Below are 13,989 nucleotides of genomic sequence, written 5' to 3'. Positions count from 1 at the left end.
AGTCCTTAGGTGCAGCGATAAGGCAGCCTGCTCAACTTTCCACTCAATGGAAGGGAAACCCTTTTTCGTTATTACAATTATGGGCAAAACGCTCTCGACCTTCCAGAGGTAGAGGAGGTAAGGCACAGACCCACCTCCACGTCTGTCCCCTCCAGTGCAGCCCCTGCTGCAAAACCTCTTGAGGACTTCTGCCACACTACACTAAAAAATGGTGTAACATTACTTTGGACACATTGGTGCTTTACGTAGTCCCCCAAGGTTACTGCCTCCCATTTTTAAAGCGGTCCCTGCATTGCCCCCCTCTGGCCAGACCACCTCCTGTTCCAGACCCACTGCACCTGCAAAAGGTTTCCTCCCTCTGGAAAAGGGCACCATTGAGCTGTTTCCTATACAGGAAAGAAACAGATGGTGGTGCTGCCACGATTTGTCTGTCCCAAAGAAGGAGAGAGGCCTGCCACCCATCTTGGTCCTGAGGTGCTTGAGCGAGTTCTTCAGGAATGACCAATTCAAGATGGTAAAACTCTTGCAAATCCTCCAGGCCCTAGAACTTCAGCATTGGTTTGTGTCACTCGACCTACAGGGTGCTTTCTTCTATGTGCTGATCCATCAAAAGCAGAGGAAGCACCTGAGGCTTGTTATAAGCAACACTCACTACAAGTTTCGGGTTCTGCCTTTTGGGCTTACCACTGCCCGAGGGTCTTCATCAAACTGGTCTCAGTAGTGGCAGCCAGTAACAGGAAAGTAGAAATTCACGTCTTTCCCTACGTGGACGATTGGTTAATCAGAGCACCTTAACCGTCTGATTCAGATGCTCTCGATCAAACACTGGATCATCTCATTTGCACCTGACGCCTCCTCCACAAGCTGGGCTTCTCCCTTAATTGAAAGAAGTCTCAGCTGACACCTACTCAAACTCTCCAATTCATCGTAGTGGTCCTGGATTCTCCCTCGGCCAAGGCTTTCCCTCCCGAGGAGAGGGCTCTACACATCCTGCAGATGGTCACCAAATTTCAGAGCGCCCAATACCTGCCAGCCCTAGACTGCCGACAGTTTCTTGGCCTCATGGCATCCTGCATCTTTCTGGTGCCAGAGACTTGATTGAGAATGCAATCGCTCCATTGGACCCTCAGATCAATGGTCGCAGTTCTCTGGAAGCATGTCAGACTGTCCCAAGCAGAGTCGTTTAGGCTCTCCTGTGGTGGACTTGCACAAAGAACTGTTTTGGCAACCATGCCAGGGGCGACTGTAGTGACGGATGCATCTTGGAAAAGCTGGGGCAATTACCTGAATGGATGGTGAGTGGATTGTGGTCTGTGGTGGAGACAAAACTTCACATACAACTATTGGTGTTGAGAGCAATAAGACTAGTGCCAATGGCTTTCCTGCCCTCAATCCAGGGGAAGACTGTCCTGATAATGATGGACAACACAGTGGCCATGCACTACATCAACAAGAGAGATGCTGCCCCCTGTGCAGAAAGGTGATGCAGCTCTGGATATGGGCGATACAGAACGGGATTTCCCCTGTCAGCAGTTCCCCTCTCCGGGAAGGAGAATACAACGGTGGATGCCCCGCGCAGACAGGGCCCAGTCACCCAGGAGTGGGAGCTGTTCCAGGAAGTTCTCCTGGAGATCTTCAACCTCTGGGAAACCCCTCAAGTGGACCTGTTTGCCTCCAGTGTGAACAGGAAGTGCAAACCTTTTTGCTCCAGGGAATTTCCGCTGAGAGGAGCACTGGGGGGACACATTCATGGTGGACTGGAATTTCCAGCTCATGTATGCATTCCTACCAATTCATGTCATCCCTCAATTGATAAGGAGGTTGAAGAGGTACAGAGCAACCATGATCTTGACTGCCCCAAACTGGACCAGGAAAACATGGTACCCGGACCTTCTGAACATGCCATCTGTCCTCCACATAGTCTTCCCCGGAGGGCAGACATTCTCCCTCAGGAGGGGGAAGGGCTGGTTCATCCTCCGAGCGTATACACACTCAACCTGCATGCCTGGCTTCTAAAAGGCTAAGGTACAGGGATTGGGACCTTTTGGAAGACGTGATGGAGTTGGTGCTTTCGACCAGAAAAGCTTGATACCGCTGCCGTTGGAAGAAATTCTTCAGCTGGTGCAGGCCACAGGATGTGGATCCTTTCTAATGTGACACCTCAAGGGTGTTGTCCTTCCTTCGTCATCTGGCAAGACAGGACCTTAAGGTTGCCACTATCAAGGACTATTTAACTGCACATTCTATTTTCAAGCACACGCCCGAACATGGATCGTACTTTTTTTGATGCCCTGGGTGGTGCCATTTTTAAAAACCCTGGCTAAGACTTTCCCTCTGACACCCTTCATGGTACCAGTATGGGATTTGAGATTAGTGTTAACTTTCCTCATGGCTTGCACATTTGAGTCTTTTACATTCGTGTCCTCTGAGATTATTATCTTGGAAGACAACCTTTTTTGGTCACCTTCTCCTTGGTCCAAAGAGTGAGCGAATTTCAGGCCTCGTCATGTAAGCCACATTTTACAGTCTTTGACACGATCTTCAGAAACAACGAATGGCACACTCTTAGTCACCTTGTCGTTGGAATAGTTTCACCTGTCTCAGACAGTTTGCCAGCCTTCTTCCCACCTCCTCATCCATCTAAGGAGGAAGTAAGGCTGCATATGCTCAACCCCAAGAGGGTTCTGAGTTTCTACATCAGCTGAAAAAGACAATTCAGTCTGGAAGATCAGCTATTCATTGGATATACCGGCCCACAAATGGGCAAAAGTATAACAAACAAAACTATCTCTAGGTGGACAGTGCTTTGTGTTTCAAAATGCTACACCAGAGCGGGTAATGAAATCCCTGAAGAATTCAGGGCACACTCCACTAGAGCTGTGGCAGCTACCTCTACTCTCCAAAGAGGGGTACCTGTAAAGGATATCTGTCAGGCCTCGACTTGGTCCTCTATTCACAGGTTCGCAAAACACTACTGACTGGACACAGTGTCTGCAAATGAGTCTGATTTCGGCGTGTCTGCCATCGAACAAGTGGTGAGATAATCGCCATGGAGTTCGCGCCTTCCCTCCTCCGTAATGGTCTTACTGCTATGGGAGTCTATCTAAGATGCGGAATCCGTGGGAGGACAAAATCCATCAAATGAACAAATTACTTACCCCTGGTAATGTTCTTTCTACTGGATGTTCGTTCCTCTCACAAAGACGGTGACGCAATTGCCATCGACTCCAGTGTGCAGAGCGCCCCGTGCTGGGTAAAAGTTTCTGAGAGCTGCAAAGCAGGAGAATGAATATCTAAAATGAGGAACATCCAGTGTAAAGAACATTACCAGGTTTAAATAATGTGTTCTTCTTGCTATCTTGTGCCACTCCCTCATCCATAAACTGTAGTGTAAAAAGTATTACTAATGTTTACTTGATCACATGTTCAATTTTTGCAACTAAGGCTTTGCTCGATGACCTGCATACTGCTCTTTTGCTCCCAAGCTATGTTCCAGCTAAAATATAAAAATGTCTTCCCTCCCCAACCAAATTCCGTCTCAATGCATCCTCATGGTCTCCTATGGGTCGGGGCGTATGTGATCCAAGCTAAGCCTTTAGGTGGAGCCCCATGTAAAAAAAGTCTGCAGGGCCTTGGTGCCTGCAGGCAGAAGATGGCGTGATCCTGCAAACTCACTGTCGGGTTTACTGTTGGGTACTACTCTGCAAGATAACCGTGACTGCCTCTCTACAATAGGTTGGCACTACCCCTTTGGAAATTATAGACATGCTACCCCAGATAAATAACATACTTTATGGATGGGCTGCAACATAGGTAAAATGTGTAATTATATATTTATTTGCATTTTTTGTATTGCTCCTAATGCATCAGTATTTGTCAGTATGCATTGTGCATGTAGATGTTTCAACTGCAATTGATCATGTTACTACACACACAGTGTACTTGTTAGAACGAGAACATTTGTCCTCTCAAGCTAGTCATGTCTGGGAGCAAGGTCATATCCGGTTGACATTAGGCAGGCTGGGATGAGCTTCTGTCCGCTGCCCAGTGAGTATGGTTTCTGTGTATGCTTGTACTGTAGGGCCATACAAGTTATTCTGGCCAATGAAATACATTGGAAGGACCACCTGTTTGGCATATTTCATTCCATTTATACCTATATATAGTAGTTGAAAGAGTAAAATAAAACACTTGGACATATGGACATACATATTTACTTTCGCAATGGTCTTTTATAGAAACCCTAAAAGAATCCTCCTAAATGATTGCATGTATTCAGTCCAGACGGCTCATCATGGCATGCCATGAAGGGGCAACGGCAGCTGCTAGGACTGGCCAATAGATCTTTTGTTAAATGTGTCCGGTTTCTAAGTTTCATTACATTGCATCAAGCTCTATGCCTTGACACTGCTATGAATTCTAGGATGCCAGTTTGAGGGTTGTTTTGTGGCATTGTGCTCTTGTGTTCTAGCATGGATTTCAGAGGTAAACACAATATTATTAACGTTTGAGATGTGGAGAGGTAGAGAAATATATCTGATGGGCCAGTAGCCAGTATTTCTTACTTATTGCTGTACTTCATGTCATTTTTCAACAGGGATTCCTGACCGCTATGAGGCAAGAAACAACACGCATGAATCTATCCAAAGGCTGGGCACTTGACAGTGTTGTTTTGTACAATGATGTCACTCGAATGATGAGGGAGGATGTCACTGGGCCGCCCCCGGCAGATATTGGAGGAGTTTATGTCTATGGGCTGTTCCTTGATGGTGCAGGTTGGGACCGCAGAAACACAAGGTTAACAGAATCTTCAGCAAAGGTCAGTAATGCAGTTATTAGGGTGGGAGTTATTGCCCTGGTCAAATTGTTCACCAGCGTTGAGGTTAATACTAAAATATAAAGTGAGGAATGTAAAATCACGTGTGAACCTTTATGGTATCCTCATACTCTTGTGTACTGTGGTGGTTGTTGCAAGTAGCATGTTATGTCAGTACAGTAGGCATCCTGCTATTCATGCTGCACTATGACATACCCCAAATGCTTGTTACAGCCTTTTTCTGAGGTTTGTGGTTGTTAGCAATATACATGCACAATGGCATTAAGACCATTGCATTATGCAATATCAATTCATACATGTGGACACCCCATGCACCATGTGGAACTAGTGCATGTGGTAATGTATGGACATTATCATGATACTCAAACATCAGGCACCTGGTACTCAGCCTTGACCTTCCAGGATTAACTAGATGAACCCTTAAAATATTGTCAAAGGCTGGTCACTAGTCTGCACGTTCTTTGACTATATTTTTGAGTTTCAGTGGACATTATCATGGTGTCAATCCTGGTTCTTCGGAACTAGTAAAATAAAGATGCAATCCATGGAGTAGCATTGCGGATGAGATCGAGAGGGGCTGTGATGACACATGCCGCTGCTCAGGTTTTCCATGCGCATTCACTGATCATAGTGCATGATGGAGATTAAATGGGGGTTGCCGCAAGAGTCTGATTCTGAGTGATATTTGCAACATGTCGCTCTTTTTCTCCCCAAACCAACAGCCATTTATTCATCGCATTTCAGAACTACATAGACCTCTGAGAATGGTGCGCCTGTGAATGTGGTGCACAGAGCTGGTATCATGACCCCTGTTGAATAACTAGCAGACACATAAGTGTTCAGAGGAATGTCATAGCATGAGTACAAGAGGTGAGAACACTCTGCAGGGAAAGCGAACAGCTCTAAGTGATGTGTTTGAGCCTGATCAGTGCTATCCTTTAACTGTGAAAATATTTCATAGCTTGTTAAAAAAACTGCACTAGAAAACATAAGGGCACAGTTATAGTAAATTGATATGTCAGAAATTCACTTTTTCTGAGCATAAATTCTTACAATATAGTAGGTAATTAAAACATCACCTGTAGATTCAGGTATGACATTGGTATTCTAATGGAGCTGGTTGAGGCTGTAAAATGTCATAGTCAGCCGAAACCATATATTTGTAGATATTGATTGCTCATAGGGGAACTGGCAAAAGCAGGCACTATAGTTGCACCACCTATCAAAAGGCCCCCCTTTCCCTATAGTCTAACCACCTTTCAAAGTTTGGTCACCCCTTAACAACCAATGCTCTTTTCTGCTGGTTTTGTGCAACCCTTTCAGTCTGTTGAAATAACATTTGCACACATTTCAACCAATTTGAATTATATGTCAATAGCCTAATTCCTTGTGTGATATAAATAGATCTTGAGAGTAAAGTTCTTTATGAACAGTAAACTAGTTATTGACTACCCATCAACACCCAAAACCCATATTGTGTACAGTGGGTAATGTCAATAATATGGCTTCATGACTATGGCATTTTCATTACACCCAAATCAATTACTTTTTATTAGATTACTTCCCAAAACCTTTTTTTGCATTCTGTGGGCATGGATGTGATGGTAAGCTATATGTTGTAGGGCGGTGATGGGCAATTTTTTCTAATGGATTGTGCCCTCCCATGGATTCCTCTTCTTATATATTTATTCTCTTGCTTTGCAGCTCTCTGAAAAGTTTTTTCTCTGGTCAGGGTCTTTGTGACTGGATGTGACTTTAATGCAGTTACAAAAAGCATGCTCTCGGGGACCCGTGAACTAAGTTCCTTTTTTCTGCATGCCCAGCACTCTACTCGGGAACTTCATCTCAGAGAAATCCTCTGACGCATTTATTTCTTTCAAATATTCTTTTGAATTGTAGTAGATTACTTCAACATGTCTACTCCGAAATACTGCGGTTTCAAAAAGGGCTGTGATTGCGGCACAAAAATATCGCTCACCGATCCTCACAGTTTGTCTTTTGTTATGTTAGGTTAGGTTGTTTTGCATTTATATAGCGCCTTATATACCATTGGTATGGTCTGAAGGCACTGGTAGGTTGAACGCCCTTGGGAACCGAAGTTCAGGTCAGTAGAGAGAGTAGAGGGAGTCAAAGGTGCGCGTGAGCACCGGGTATGTGTGCAGCTCGTGCGGTATTCGTGTAATAGCTGCTTCTTAGCGATGGGTGTGGTGGTTGAGAGATAAGGAGTATGTGTTCGTTCTGGCAGGATTAATCCAGACCGGATGTGGCTGCGTTAGGCCTAAGGAGAACGCCCGGCTGGGGGGTGTGTAACCAGCAGTGTTTACTAAGAATGATGTGGAGTGAGCGGCGGATGTTGGTATGAGAACAGTTATACCGAATGGTGTCATAGTATCTCTGTGTTCTAGGTGAGTGGTGATGTAAAGGAGAGAGTAAGCGTGGTGGTGTGATACGATGGGTTATATGCTCTTTCGAACATTCTCTCCATTCCAAACCATACTATGTACGTCACGCAATTCTATGCGCTCCAGTCCGTTCCATGGACTCCTATCCACTCCATGCACCCCAGTCTGCTCCATGCACTCTGGTCCACTCCACCCATTCGTGCATTCCAGCCTGCACCACGCGCACCAGTCCGCCCTGTGCGGTCTAGTCCCATCCTGTGTACTCCAGTCCACACTGGGTACTCCAGTCTGCCCCACGTATGTACTCTTGTCTGCCCCAAGCATGCATTCTTGTCTGCCCCACGCATGCACTCCAGTCTGCCCCATGCTCTATGCATTCAGCAGTTCTACATACTCATCTATTCTACGTACTCATCAGTACTGGATGCAATCTGTGCTCATTCGTTCTATGTACTCGTCCGTTCGACGCAGCACTTCCGTTCACTCTGGGCACTCGTTCGCTCCAGGCACTCATCCGCTTTTTGCCCTCACACGTACTATGCATTCACCTGTTTTACGCACTCGTCCCCTCTATGCACTCGTCCCCTCTATGCACTCGTCCCCTCTATGCACTCGTCCCCTCTATGCACTCGTCCCCTCTATGCACTCGTCCCCTCTATGCACTCGTCCCCTCTATGCACTCGTCCCCTCTATGCACTCGTCCCCTCTATGCACTCGTCCCCTCTATGCACTCGTCCCCTCTATGCACTCGTCCCCTCTATGCACTCGTCCCCTCTATGCACTCGTCCCCTCTATGCACTCGTCCCCTCTATGCACTCGTCCCCTCTATGCACTCGTCCCCTCTATGCACTCGTCCCCTCTATGCACTCGTCCCCTCTATGCACTCGTCCCCTCTATGCACTCCTCCCCTCTATGCACTCCTCCCCTCTATGCACTCCTCCCCTCTATGCACTCGTCCCCTCTACGCACTCGTTCCCCTCTATGCACTCGTCCCCTCTATGCACTCGTCCCCTCTATGCACTCGTCCCCTCTACGCACTCCTCCCCTCTACGCACTCCTCCCCTCTACGCACTCGTTCCCTCTACGCACTCGTTCCCTCTACGCACTCGTCCCCTCTACGCACTCGTCCCCTCTACGCACTCGTCCCCTCTACGCACTCGTCCCCTCTACGCACTCGTCCCCTCTACGCACTCGTCCCCTCTACGCACTCGTCCCCTCTACGCACTCGTCCCCTCTACGCACTCGTCCCCTCTACGCACTCGTCCCCTCTACGCACTCGTCCCCTCTACGCACTCGTCCCCTCTACGCACTCGTCCCCTCTACGCACTCGTCCCCTCTACGCACTCGTCCCCTCTACGCACTCGTCCCCTCTACGCACTCGTCCCCTCTACGCACTCGTCCCCTCTACGCACTCGTCCCCTCTACGCACTCGTCCCCTCTACGCACTCGTCCCCTCTACGCACTCGTCCCCTCTACGCACTCGTCCCCTCTACGCACTCGTCCCCTCTACGCACTCGTCCCCTCTACGCACTCGTCCCCTCTACGCACTCGTCCCCTCTACGCACTCGTCCCCTCTACGCACTCGTCCCCTCTACGCACTCGTCCCCTCTACGCACTCGTCCCCTCTACGCACTCGTCCCCTCTACGCACTCGTCCCCTCTACGCACTCGTCCCCTCTACGCACTCGTCCCCTCTACGCACTCGTCCCCTCTACGCACTCGTCCCCTCTACGCACTCGTCCCCTCTACGCACTCGTCCCCTCTACGCACTCGTCCCCTCTACGCACTCGTCCCCTCTACGCACTCGTCCCCTCTACGCACTCGTCCCCTCTACGCACTCGTCCCCTCTACGCACTCGTCCCCTCTACGCACTCGTCCCCTCTACGCACTCGTCCCCTCTACGCACTCGTCCCCTCTACGCACTCGTCCCCTCTACGCACTCGTCCCCTCTACGCACTCGTCCCCTCTACGCACTCGTCCCCTCTACGCACTCGTCCCCTCTACGCACTCGTCCCCTCTACGCACTCGTCCCCTCTACGCACTCGTCCCCTCTACGCACTCGTCCCCTCTACGCACTCGTCCCCTCTACGCACTCGTCCCCTCTACGCACTCGTCCCCTCTACGCACTCGTCCCCTCTACGCACTCGTCCCCTCTACGCACTCGTCCCCTCTACGCACTCGTCCCCTCTACGCACTCGTCCCCTCTACGCACTCGTCCCCTCTACGCACTCGTCCCCTCTACGCACTCGTCCCCTCTACGCACTCGTCCCCTCTACGCACTCGTCCCCTCTACGCACTCGTCCCCTCTACGCACTCGTCCCCTCTACGCACTCGTCCCCTCTACGCACTCGTCCCCTCTACGCACTCGTCCCCTCTACGCACTCGTCCCCTCTACGCACTCGTCCCCTCTACGCACTCGTCCCCTCTACGCACTCGTCCCCTCTACGCACTCGTCCCCTCTACGCACTCGTCCCCTCTACGCACTCGTCCCCTCTACGCACTCGTCCCCTCTACGCACTCGTCCCCTCTACGCACTCGTCCCCTCTACGCACTCGTCCCCTCTACGCACTCGTCCCCTCTACGCACTCGTCCCCTCTACGCACTCGTCCCCTCTACGCACTCGTCCCCTCTACGCACTCGTCCCCTCTACGCACTCGTCCCCTCTACGCACTCGTCCCCTCTACGCACTCGTCCCCTCTACGCACTCGTCCCCTCTACGCACTCGTCCCCTCTACGCACTCGTCCCCTCTACGCACTCGTCCCCTCTACGCACTCGTCCCCTCTACGCACTCGTCCCCTCTACGCACTCGTCCCCTCTACGCACTCGTCCCCTCTACGCACTCGTCCCCTCTACGCACTCGTCCCCTCTACGCACTCGTCCCCTCTACGCACTCGTCCCCTCTACGCACTCGTCCCCTCTACGCACTCGTCCCCTCTACGCACTCGTCCCCTCTACGCACTCGTCCCCTCTACGCACTCGTCCCCTCTACGCACTCGTCCCCTCTACGCACTCGTCCCCTCTACGCACTCGTCCCCTCTACGCACTCGTCCCCTCTACGCACTCGTCCCCTCTACGCACTCGTCCCCTCTACGCACTCGTCCCCTCTACGCACTCGTCCCCTCTACGCACTCGTCCCCTCTACGCACTCGTCCCCTCTACGCACTCGTCCCCTCTACGCACTCGTCCCCTCTACGCACTCGTCCCCTCTACGCACTCGTCCCCTCTACGCACTCGTCCCCTCTACGCACTCGTCCCCTCTACGCACTCGTCCCCTCTACGCACTCGTCCCCTCTACGCACTCGTCCCCTCTACGCACTCGTCCCCTCTACGCACTCGTCCCCTCTACGCACTCGTCCCCTCTACGCACTCGTCCCCTCTACGCACTCGTCCCCTCTACGCACTCGTCCCCTCTACGCACTCGTCCCCTCTACGCACTCGTCCCCTCTACGCACTCGTCCCCTCTACGCACTCGTCCCCTCTACGCACTCGTCCCCTCTACGCACTCGTCCCCTCTACGCACTCGTCCCCTCTACGCACTCGTCCCCTCTACGCACTCGTCCCCTCTACGCACTCGTCCCCTCTACGCACTCGTCCCCTCTACGCACTCGTCCCCTCTACGCACTCGTCCCCTCTACGCACTCATGCTTTTCACGCATTCAACAGCAATATCCTGTTCTATATAATCATCTCTACACTCATCTGTTCTATACCTTCATCTGTTCTGTATACTCGTCCGCTCTATCCACTCGTCCGCTCTATACATTCGCCCGGTCTGTACATTCATCTGCTCCAGGGATCTACAAGCTCTACACACTCTCTGAACTTCCGTATTCATCCGCTATCTACACTCACGCGCTCTACTTGCTTCTCCTGGGGATACTTGCAGATACGACCTGGAGCCGTCAAATGCTCTACATACTCATCCGCTCCACATACTCATCTGTTCTACACACTCATCTGGTTCACGCTCATCGTTCTACACATTCATCTGTTTTACGCACTCCTGCATTCTACTTGTTTCTCTGTATTTACACACTGTTCTGCGCTATACGCTGGTCCTTTGTCGCTCTACACGCCAAGCTGTTCTACACAATCATCCGCTCAACATGTTCATCCATTCTGTACACTCATCCGATCTACATATTCATTCGATTTCCACACTCATTCGAACTATATAGTTATCTGTTCTTCCACTCATGCATTCTTCCACTCAGCGCTTTCATTTGTTCCACCTGCTTTATCCATTCTAACTATTTCATCCATGCCATTCACTTCGTTCACTCCTCATGCATTCTGTCCATTTCAGCAGTTTGATTCTCTTTACTGTTTCCGTATGATTTACTCTTATTAACCGTTTTACTGCTTTGATCTGCTTTATTCGTTTAATTCTGTTTGTCCTTCTTGTTTATATTAGGGGTTATTAGCTGTCATTTTCTCGCATCAGGTAGTTGGATTGGTGTCATTGAGTTGCTGTTAGTCTGTTTGAGTTAGTTTGGTACGGGTACGGGTTGGTTTTAGGGGAAGAGCCAGGTTTTCAGTAGTTTGCGGAAAGACGTTAAATCCTCAGTTAAGCGGATGTGGGGTGGGAGTGAGTTCCATAGCGTGGGGGCCAAGGCTGAGAATGATGATCCGCCTAACCTGACTGAGTTTGTCTTCGGTATGAGTAAGAGGCCGGCTGGGGTTGATCTTAGGGTGCGTGGGGGGTGATAGGGTTTTAGCTTGTCTTGAAGATATTCAGGTCCGGTTTTATGCAGTGCTCGATGGGAGATGCATAAGGTTTTGAAAGTCACCCTTCGGGCTACTGAAAGCCAGTACAGCGTCTTAAGGGCTGGGGAGATGTGGTCTCTTGGGCCGAGCGCAAGTAGCAGTTTGGCTGCCGCGTTTTGTGCCCTTTGGAGTTTATTCAGATGGTACGCGTGGACTTCAAGGTATAGGGGGTTTGCGTAGTCCAGTCTTGATATAACGATTGATTGGACCGCGGAGAGTCTGTTGGGAAAGGAGAGATATGGAAAGATGCGCCTAAGGGTTTTAAGGTGGTAGTGGCAGGACTTTGAGAAGTTGTTGACTTGGCACGAGTGTTAGGTCAGAGTCAAGGGTGCATCCAAGATTTTTCACTGGATTTGGAGGAGGTCGGTGAGTTGCCCATGGCGGATGGCCATGGTAGTGGGTGTGAAAGAAGTTCGGAGTTGCCACATACCATGATTCTGGTTTTGGAGGGGTTTAACAGGAGGTGGCTTTGGGTCATCCAGAGTTCTATGTCAAGGAGGCAGGAGGTCAGGTCGGGAGTTTGGTTTTGCGTTCAGGAGTATTAGAATTAGTTGAGTGTCGTCGGAGTAGTTGTAGCACAGGATGTGTGAACGAATTATTGGTGGGAGGGTGATCAAGTAGAGATTGAACAGAAGGGCGGATAGGCATGCTTCTTGTGGGTCTCCCGCGTCGACTGGTCGGGCTTGGGATGTATAGGTGGAGAGTATCGTTATTTGTTGCCTATCTTTGAGGAATGAAGCTATCCATTTAAGAGCGGTTCCACAGATTCCTAGGGGAGTGGAGGCGGTCCAGGAGGATTGAGTGATTGATCGTGTCAAAGGCGGCGGATAGGTCGAGAAGGATTAGTGCGGCGCATCCCGTGGAGTCTGCTGTCATTTTAAGGTCATCCCAGATTGAGGTTAGGGTGGTTTCAGTTCCGTGACGGGCTCTGAAACCTGATTGGGCAGGGTCAAGGAGATTACTGGCTTGGACAAAGGCATTTAGTTGGGAGTAGGCGGTTCGATCAATGAGTTTGGCAAGGAACCTGGTGTTTGAGATGGGGCGGTAGTTTTTGGGCTCGAGAGGGTCGAGCGAAGGTTTTTTAATTAGAGGTTTGACATGAACCGTTTTGAATGCGTCGGGAAAGATACCAGGGGAAAGGGAGGCATTTATGATGGATCTTGCGTGTTCTCCTGCGCAGGTGGAAGCGAAAATATCTTTGAGGGTTGTGGCTGGGCAAGGGTCCAGCGGCGAGCCATATGGTTTGCGAGCAGATAGAAGTTTGAGAAATTGCTCTGGTGATATTGGACTAAAGGATTCGAACGTTGGTTGCGAAGTGGTCGCAGCTGGTGGGCTGGTTGGTACGGGCGGAGAATTGCCTGGTGGATGTAAGAGAGCCAGTTTGGTGGCTAGAGTATTTGTTCTTTCGAGAGCCGTTGTGTAAAAGTGGAGAGAGAGTGAGTCGCACAGTGATTGTGAGGGGGTCGGGACGGTCGTGGTGCAAGCCGGATTGGCGAATTCAGAGATGATTTTGTGGAGTTCTTTGCTTGGGTTTTTGCAGTTTAGGATTCGGGAGTTGTAGTGGGCTTTTTTTGCTTTCCGGATTTCGGCATTGTACTGATAAAGATGTCGGGCCAAGGTGGCCCTGCTCTCCTGGGTTTTGTCTTTCTGCCATTTGCCTTCTAGGTATTTATATAGTTGTTAAGTGATCTTCAACTCAGGAGTGAACCATCTGGGGAAGAGGCCACGGAGAGTTGATGGTTTGCAGGGGGGTGTGAGCCGCATCAGAGATGCGTTAAGCCATGAGTCAAAGGTGTTAGGGGTTAGTTGGTTGTTGAGATGGCAGGTAGGTGGTGGAGAGTGGAGGAGTGCGTCGGCTAAGTCCGGGGTGATTATTAGTTTTTTCCAGCATTTGCGTAGATTCAGAGGTTCAGATTCGAGTACGGGAAGGGGGTTGGGTGAGCGAATGGCGAAGGAGAGAATAAAGTGATCGGACCAGATGAT

The 13,989-nt window shown here is 50.2% G+C and overlaps 1 protein-coding gene across 1 annotated transcript in view; it reads left to right on the top strand.

The window, feature by feature from the left end:
* Nucleotides 1-13,989, top strand: part of LOC138497282 (dynein axonemal heavy chain 5-like) — a 1,499,851-nt gene that overhangs the window by 1,404,056 nt on the left and 81,806 nt on the right. Inside the window, exon 76 of the mRNA XM_069620634.1 lies at nt 4,598-4,819. Within this exon, the coding sequence (XP_069476735.1) occupies nt 4,598-4,819 (222 nt within the window). The remainder of the gene's footprint in view (nt 1-4,597; nt 4,820-13,989) is intronic.

This window comes from Ambystoma mexicanum, chromosome 5q (genome assembly GCF_040938575.1).
Source record: "Ambystoma mexicanum isolate Mex_15411 chromosome 5q, UKY_AmexF1_1, whole genome shotgun sequence".
Classification (NCBI taxonomy): Eukaryota; Metazoa; Chordata; class Amphibia; order Caudata; family Ambystomatidae; genus Ambystoma; species Ambystoma mexicanum.
Note: the sequence above shows the minus strand (reverse complement) of the source record. Positions and strands in the feature narration are given on the sequence as shown.